This window comes from Procambarus clarkii, chromosome 54 (assembly GCF_040958095.1).
Source record: "Procambarus clarkii isolate CNS0578487 chromosome 54, FALCON_Pclarkii_2.0, whole genome shotgun sequence".
Taxonomy (NCBI): Eukaryota; Metazoa; Arthropoda; class Malacostraca; order Decapoda; family Cambaridae; genus Procambarus; species Procambarus clarkii.
The window spans coordinates 34,078,812-34,088,275 of record NC_091203.1 but is presented as its reverse complement, the minus strand read 5'-3'; the positions used below and the strand labels follow the sequence as shown (position 1 = coordinate 34,088,275).

Below are 9,464 nucleotides of genomic sequence, written 5' to 3'. Positions count from 1 at the left end.
TAAAGCAGCACTATAATTCTGCAGGAGAAGAATAAAGTGATCGCAGTCCTTACCGGGACTTCAACCCGTGTTCTTCCCCCCCAGAATTATGTCGGGAAACTGACACACACAAACACACACACACATATAACACAGTCTCCCTTAGTCTGTAATCCCTTCAGGATGTAAAATGGGAGACTCCGTGACGTCATCGACTCCGTGATGTCATGGATGTCATCGTATATTTACATTATGAAACATTGTTAATAGACTAGTTTAGTATCTAGAGTTAACAAAAAAGTAATCAACAAGACTGAATATAATTTTTTACATCAAATTGTAGCTTGATTCCCTTGTTAATGTAGAATTACTTGAGAAGTGGAACCAAAAGCCTGAGGGCGTTGGCCCCAGACAGAGACTTACTCTCACCACAACAACAACAAAGTAGTAGCCCTACGCTGTATAAGGCTTTAGAGCTGGTGAAAACATCTAGACACCCCAATTACGTGTCAACAACCAGCAACACAGCCTATCAACATCACAGCAACGACCGTATCCGTCTTACCAAGTACTGTATATCATTTTGTGCCCATTTTGATTCAATGGGTAGAGGCGGTCACGATGTAGGAATAAAACATACCACAATGTACGTGTACCCCAGATTACACCCACCTATTTCATGCCATACCTGTAATTGATATGTTTAGGGAACTTTGATTAATTCCTTGCATTCCATACAGGTAAATTGTGAGAGGAGCAGCAAGAATCTATGCAGACAGTTGGTTCATACACATTATTTGTTTGCCAAGCTTTGACCTTCCCACCAGCCTCCATTACGTGGCACAAGGAGGCACAGAGCCACACCCAATTTGGAGGATACACCTACACGCCTTACCAGGCCCACACTACTGGCACAGCTAAGCCATTTTTTAACAGTATTAGTAGTCATAATTAGTAATTATTACTAGTAGATTAGACCACCACATGTGGTATATTATAATAATAAAAGGTAAACAATTGGTAGTTTAGGAAGGAGCCATAACAAAGTGGTACCAATTGTCCCTCCCATTAGTGTGTAAGAAGATTTCAGGCAGTTTACAAGTATTTTCAGTCCACTCAATTAATTCTTACTTACTAAGAAAAATAAATAAGACATAACTTTATCTTATTAAAGTCAATATAAAAAGGAGATTAGCTGCCTGGAGTTTCCCCACAGACCTGACTCCTAATCACTCTCTGAAATACTTTTATGATGTGCGATGTTAGTGCAACTGGTCTATAATTCTTTGCCAATGCTTTGCTCCCTCCCTTGTGTAGAGAGGCTATGTCTGCTACTTTAAGTGCATCTTTTATCTCCCCCGTGCCCAAGCTCTTCCTCCACACTATACTGAGTGCCTGTGCTACCGGCACTTTGCATTTCTTTATAAATATTGAATTCCATGAGTCTGGACCTGGGGCCGAGTGCATGGGCATGTTTTCAATTTCTCTTTCAAAATTTAGTGCGCTCGTGTTGATATCAGTTATATTTACAGGGGTTTGAATAACAGCTTCTCCTCTATATCAACCTGCTCTGGCTTTGGGCCCTGGTGAGGCCATTCCAGACTGACAACCAGAGCGCAAGTCTATAGTCTCCTGAGACTGATGGATGCCTACTACTACTATGGTGACTTATGTTATATGCTCTAGTAAACTGGAATATTTTTTGCTAGCCTTTGAATCCCCTAGACACCTATTGATATTTGGCCAGGCTACGTTTTCTAGCGATTCTGTGGAGCACTACCCCCATAACATTATATGGGACCCATTACATTAAATGGGGGCACTGCCCTTGATGTCAATCAGGTAATTCCAATTGTTCAGGATCATTATCATGTAACTCCTGTGATCAAGACCATTATTGTAGAAATCCTAGTATTCAGTATTAACATTCCATATGACATGGTTAGACTGATCCATGCTTATTTTCTAGTTTGTTGTGCCTATTTGAAGTGAATGTTCCGGTATCATTAGTAGATGTTTTGATGTCTTGTGTCTCTGCGTATCATTCAGGTCATTCACACTGCGTATCATGCAATCCAATGGGAACCTAGTTAATACTGCACTTACAACGCTGCATGACAGAAGTAAGTGTCCCATTTTTGCATGTCTGTGGGGCATGCTAATCTAGTATAGTGTTGATTTGTATGGGAAACACCCTAGTTAGACGTGGCACCCAGAATGACTAAAGCTAAATTATTGCAAATTAATTTCTTGCATCTAGTAGAAGATGGCATTTTGAGTGATGAGGTATTAGAGGAATACCCTGACGAGGCAGAGTACTGCTAGACTGGGAAAACAGGAGTTAGAACTTCGGCTAAGGCAAGTTGAATTAAAAGAGGCTTAAATGTGTAGAAGACACTAAGCAAAGAGAAGCCGAGATAGAGTTTGCTAAACTCAGAGGAGAAAAATAAAATAGGCAGAGAGAAGCTGAGTTAGAGACAGTTAGAATTAAACAGCAGATGGCTGAGGTGCAGATTAGGCTTGAGGAGAAAAAGCTAGAAGCTACAGCCGCTGCTAGTAGTAAGGATTCTAAGGGACGTTCAAATAGTAGTCACAGTAGTGGACTTCATTTCCTTACAGGGTTTGAATTACCCAAATTTGATGAGATGGACTCCAAATTGTTTTCCTGCATTTTTTAAAATTAGCTACTAGTTTGAAATGGTCAGGGAATTCTTGGGTAACCATTATGCAAGGTCAGTTGCGAGGGAAGGCAAAAGATATATTTGCCTCCCTCCCTTTTGAAGACAGATTTCACTATCCCACAGTCAAAAAGAGGATCTTGCAAGCATTTGAATTCAATGCACAGGCATTGAGCTCATATGAGACCTCTAAACAAAAGTTTAGAGGTCTCGTGCGGGCACCTGATCAAACAGTTACAGATTTTGCTCGGGCAAAAGAGTCAATCTTTGACAGGTGGCTTAATAGAAATAATACTCATGATTTGTTGTCCCTTAAGCAGCTCATCATAGTAGAAGAACTCTTGTCTTGCTTACCTGTAAAGTTGGCCATTGCGCTAGCTACAGGTAAACGTTCATACAAGGATGTTTATGATTTAGCTATATTGGCAGATGAACATGAGATAATAAATAAGATACCGTATAATAACTATCATATGGCACTTAAAGCATTCACTTCCAGGCAGGATAATTCTGAGAAGTCAGAGAGTAGTCATTATAATGCGAAGTATGCTCTTACAGTTAGGGGAGACCATGCATCTCGTAAATCTAGGGGTACTGTTAACCCTAGTAGAGATTACTTCAGGTCCGACAAGTTCGGCTGATGGAAAACAATGGATTTATTGCCTTGAGAAAGGACATGTTGTCCGTCATTTTATCAGGTTACATCCAGAATTATGACCAAACGCCTTGATTGTGAGTAGAATAAGACAAGGTCATAATTCCGAGACATTGTGTAAGGGCAAGCCACAGTGGCTTGCTGGTTTTGACTCTTATGACACCCAGAAAATAGTTAGTGATATTCGAATGAATGTTTTAGCTGCCAAAGAAAACAGATTTCAGATTAAATTCCTATGGATACCATCACATGTTGGCATCTCAAGGCATGACACTGTTGATATGCTTGCTAAGTCAACCTGCAGAAAACCAGTGGTAGAAATTGATATGGGTGTTTCATTAGCAGTGACAAAGAGAATACTTAAACAAATATCTAATGAAAATCTCACCGACCTAACAAATTCTCAAAGACCTGAAAGTTGTAGCATTAAATATTATGATAGATATCGTGAGGAGACATTCACATAGGGACTAATAGAACAAGAACCCGGCAATGTGATGTTATAGTGGCCAGAATACGCCTGGGATATAGACGTATCTGGCAGCTTTCTCAAAACCCAAATGTCGAGTACACAATGTGTCAACTTTGTGAAAGAGAAAACATGCACTCTCTTGAACATTATATTGTAGAATGTCCCATACTGACTGACTTTCGCCCTCCTGGGCTAAGGTATGCTGAACTCTGTAGTTACTATGAGTACTGGAACACTTGATGATATATTGGACTTGTATCCAAGATTGACCATGTAATATATCAATCATACAATGTATATATATGATGTAACTATATAACCTGAGCTTGTAAAAGCACCTTCATCTCCTTCAGTGATTAAGTGCTTAATTGCACACTAGTTTCTTTATCAGCTACCTCACCCTGTCAGGGTAAATGAGACAAATGTATGTGAATGCATGTGTGTGTGTATATATGTATGTATATGTGTGTGTGTGTATGTATATGTATGGGTATAAAGTATATATGGAAGCTGATCAGAATTACATTTCACCTTTGTGAATGTACATTAATGGCACTATGTAAAAGACACATCTAACACTTTATGTAGGACATACGTAAATCTGTGTATCTATGTATTTACGTATGTAGGTTAGCTTAGCATTTTAAAAGCACCGAATCACCTTCTGTGGTTGAGTGTTCAATAAAACCCTTGAACTGTATGTTTAACACATCTCTCACCCTGTCCAAGGAGGACAAAAGAAAATGTATATATGCTGGTTAGCATTGTAAATGTGTGGCCACGTCTGTGGTAGAAAATAATAATAATAATAATAAAAAAAAACTCTTATGATTCATGCTAAAATGGTTGGAGTTGTAGACAAGTGGGTTCCTGTGGTAATGTTTAGAGGCACTGGTGCGTCGTTAACCTTGATTACTTCCAGTATGTTGTCTATTGACTAGAAGGTTAACCTGAACGAAGGAATGCTTATACAGAGTATAGTTGGGGTAGTGCAACGTGTTCCCCTTATGCAAGTATACATTAAGTTCCCCTATACTCCTGAACTATGTACTGTAGGTGTGTGCGATACCTTGCCCATACCTGGTGTCGATATAATTCTAGGAAATGACATTGCTTGCACCTTGATAAACAGTCATCTCCCCATCATGTTCAGTGACCCAGGTAGATTTGACTCAGAAATGAGTGAGATTGCTCCTGAAGTGTATTCCAGCCTGCGCAGTCAACAGATCTCAAGTTGCCAAGTCCAAGAGGGATATTTCCAACCCAACAACCGGAGTGATGGCTGGAAAACTTCCAACGTTAGAACCGGAAATCAACTTGGCAGACACTTTTATAGTTCATTTGGATGAGGTTAGTGCTGTTGAGGGAGTTGTGCCTGGTAAGGAAGTTGTATCTCCTGTTACTACCTTTCCCCCTAATTTTGATGTAAAGTACCACACTTTAGCCCAACTTCAACAGAGTGACCCCAGTTTAAATGCATGTTTTTTTCTGAAGCTGTTAAGGAGGAGGAGGATGCTTTGGCAGATGATGTTCGATACTTCTTCCGAGATCAGATGCTGATGAGACGATAGAGATCTAAGTTATCTCCCTTTTCAGAGTACTGTGTGAGTGTTACCCAGCTTGTGGTCCCCAAAACATACCGTGACCCAGTCCTCTCAGCTACCCACGACGATCAATTAAGGGGTCACCAAGGGATCAGTCGAATGGTTTATCAGGTAACTAAGTATTTCTATTGACCCAGTCTTGAGAAAGATATTAAGAAACTTTGTAGATAGTGTGTAACCGGTGAAATGGTGGATAAACCTAGTCAAAGTGTACCTAAAACCTCCGTGCATCCAATTGTAGTTCGAAGTGAACCTTTTTCCCACATCAATATCGATTGTGTCGGCCCTTTGAATCGGACCAAGTTAGGTCATGTATTTTTGATAACCATAATGTGCGCCACATCCAAGTTCCCAGAGGCTTACCCTGTACGTAATATGAGAGCAAAGACAGTCATCCATCATATGATAAAGTTTTGTACCTTCTTTGGACTACCTCGAGTGATCCAGTCGGACAACGGTAGTAGCCGTTCTGCAGAGTTCAAACGATTTTGTTTGAAGTACAATATAGAACACCGTATGTCCAGTACTTATCATCCACACAGTCAAGGTGTCTTGGAGAGATATCACCAGACCATGAAGCAGATGTTACGAACTGTTGGCGAAGACTCCGGGCGAAATTGGGATGAGGACTTACCCTTTATATTATTTGCAGCTCGTAATTTGTTACAGCATTCGTTGGGGTATTCTCCCTTCTAACTAATTTACGGACATCAAGTGAGAGGCCCATTCCAGTTGCTGCGTGAAAGGATGATGGGAAACGTTTCTCTCCCTGATGGAAGTCGTGCTGTTGAGTGAGATTCAGTCAAAGTTGAAGAAGTACCAAGACGGGGCAAGTGAGCCTCTGAAGCAGTTGCAGCTTAAGATAAAACAACATCATGACAAGAAGTTCAGGGTGAAGTTGAGATGTTTCCAGCCAGGTGATCTTGTCTTTGTTTGTGAAATCCAGAGTAGAGGCTGCTTTAGCTCATCATTTTGAAGGTCCTTTTGTAGTTGTTTGCAGACGCTCTGAGTTAACTGATACAATTAAAAGTCTGCAGCACCCTTCCAACATTTTAATAGTGCACATTAACAGGTTGAAAGAATTTTAAGGCTCCAATCCAGTGGCATGTGTGGGACAGGACACAGTCACTCTCCGAGAACCATATAACTGATGACTTGTTTATTCCTACCTTTTGCCATTCTAGCTTTGAAGAGATGTTGGGACATTTGGACGAGGAGAAACAGGGAGAGTTAAGAACCTGACTACACCAGTATTCTAATCTGTTTGGAGGAGTGCCTATCCAAACCAATGTCATTAGACATGATATTCAGCACACAGACACCGCCCCTATTCGCTTACATCCGTTTAGAGTATCATTGGAAAAAAAAGCCATATTATTAGGAGGGAAGTGGAGTTCCTCCTTGAACATGGTCTAGCTAAGCCCACTCAAAGTTCCTGATGTTAACCGAGTTTACTAGTTCCTAAACCGGATGGGAAGTGGCGCCTGTGTACTGACCATAAACGACTGAATAAGGTAACTGCAGTAGATACATTTCCATTACCATTGCTTGAGAATTGTATTGACCAGATTGATCACTGACAATTTATATCTAAACTCGATTTGTCAAAAGGTTATCATCAAGTGCCCATGACAAGTCGAGCTAATGAAGTTTCAGCTTTTATAACACCTGATGGTTGTTTCCAGTATACTGTTATGCCTTTTGGTCTTAAGAATGCTCCAGAAACTTTCCATCCCGGCAAGACCCTTTAAAGGGTATAAAATTTTTATTTGCTAAGTTGCAGGAGGTCAATCTTACTGTTAACCCTAATAAATGTAACTTTGCCAGAGGTACACTTGTCTATCTAGGGCACGAGGTTTGTCAAGGTAGGGTGATGCCTTTATCTGATAAAATTAATGTCATTGTTTATTATCCTATCTTGACTAACAAGAAACAGGTTCAGCGATTTTTAGGAATGAGTGCCTACTACCGTAGGTATTGTAAAAACTTCTCTATGATAGCTTCACCTCTGACTGATTTGTTGCAGCAGAGAAGTAAATTTAAATGGAGTACCCAGTGTCAAGAAGCCTTTGATGGTTTAAATTAAAAAGTTTCTTGTCTTCATCCCCAGTCCTCGCTAGTCCTGATTTAATGAACCTTTTGTAATGTATATAGATGCTTTCGATTCGGGTGCAGGTGCTGTATTACTCCAAGTTGGATGGGATAATGTTAAGCATCCTGTATACTATTTTTCAAGAAAGTTCACTAGTACAGAGAGAAATTACTCTGTTGTTGAGAGCATAAGCTCTTGTGTAGGCATGCAAGAATTTTGAGGTATATCTCCATGGAAATAAGGTTGATGTGTAAACTTACCATAATCCGTTAATCATTGACAGAATGAAAATTCATGCCCAGAAAATGTTGAGATAGTCGTTGTATTTGCAGGAATTCCATATCCACATACATCATGTTCCTGGCACGTTAAATTTTTTGACTGATGCCTTGTCTAGGTGTTTTACCTATAAAATCAAATTTGAAGAACCACCCAAAAATTTCTGATTGACATTGTTTATATAATGATTGAATATAATTACTTGTAATTGCTGATATATTTGTAATTAATTTAAACTTAATGACGTTGTAAATATTTTACATACTGTAGTAGTTGATGCTGTAGTTGTGCTTGCACTGAATATTGTGCAGCTCATGTAAGTTTATTGTGAGTATATATGTATGATTAATGATATTATTTTGTGGTCCATGTTAGTAAGAATGTGTACACTGTGTCTCACATTGTACCCATTTCTTGCGATGGAGGGATGTTATGACCCCACATACACAAGTATGATCATGCTGTACTCACCTAGGTGTTTTTGCTCACCTAGGAAAATAGATGTAAAGTGCCTTGTATAGTGACTGTTGTGAGCCTCATGACAAATCACTTGTGACACAAAAGATTATTGATGTGTGTATTTGTGTGGGTGATTAAATATGTATGTGTATGTATATATGTATACAATGTATATGTACATGTATGCATGAGTATGTGTACATGTATATATAACATTAATAATTTTGTAACTAGCGTCAAAAGATTGTTATTTGCTTAGCTAAACGAACTAGAGGGTTCAGTTCCTGAACCGATTATGTGCCTCTGTAATCCTTTACGCCACCACCCACGGGATGGGTATAGGGTGCATAATAAAAATAATAAATTGTAAAAATTGGTAGGTGTTTTTATATATATTATTGAGGTGGGTACCTGAGGATCATAAGTGATGCCACTATGCTGTGTATGATACTGATTCCTCAACCTCATTTGTTAATGATTGTGACACCACTATCCTGTATTGGTATTATCAGCATAATAGATGCTAGAGTCCCATTGCAGCAGGAAAGATCCAAGGTGTCAGCTAGTGCTGGGCGTATGCAGTTTTGAGACCTGTTGATGATCATGCCAAGCTTTGAGAAGCTGGATAAAGTAATAGAATGTGAGTTATAGAAATTGTAGTTTTCTTATGGTGGTATGGTGACTTATGTTATATACTTAAGTGCTCTGGATTTTTTTTTACTAGCCTTTGAATCACATAGACACGTATTGATATTTGGCCAGGCTACGTTTTCTAGCGATGCTGTGGAGCACTACCCCATAACAGTCACAGTATATGGGACCCATAACAGCCTCACAGTCCAGAGGTTGAGAATCCTCCAAGGCCTCACAGTCTGGAGGTCGAGAGTCCTACATGGCTGCACAGTCTGGAGGTCGAGAGTCCTCCAAGGTCTCACAGTCTGGAAGTCGAGAGCTCTCCATGGCCTCACAGTCTGGAGGTCGAGAGTCCTCCATGGCCTCACAGTCTGGAGGTCGAGAGTTCTCCATGGCCTCACAGTCTGGAGGTCGAGAGTCCTACTTGGCCTCACAGTCTGGAGGTCGAGAGTCCTACTTGGCCTCACAGTCTGGATGTCGAGAGTCCTCCATGGCCTCACAGTCTGGAGGTCGAGAGTTCTCCATGGCCTCACAGTCTGGAGGTCGAGAGTCCTATTTGGCCTCACAGTCAGGAGGTCGAGAGTACTCCATGGGCTCACAGTCTGGAGGTTGA

General features: G+C 40.2%; 1 protein-coding gene across 1 annotated transcript; it reads left to right on the top strand.

Moving 5' to 3' along the window:
- Positions 1-9,110: 9,110 nt before the first annotated feature.
- LOC138352785 (uncharacterized protein DDB_G0284671-like) lies at positions 9,111-9,464 on the top strand. The gene has a single exon (XM_069305375.1). The coding sequence runs from the start codon at positions 9,111-9,113 to the stop codon at positions 9,462-9,464; it is 354 nt and encodes a 117-aa protein (XP_069161476.1).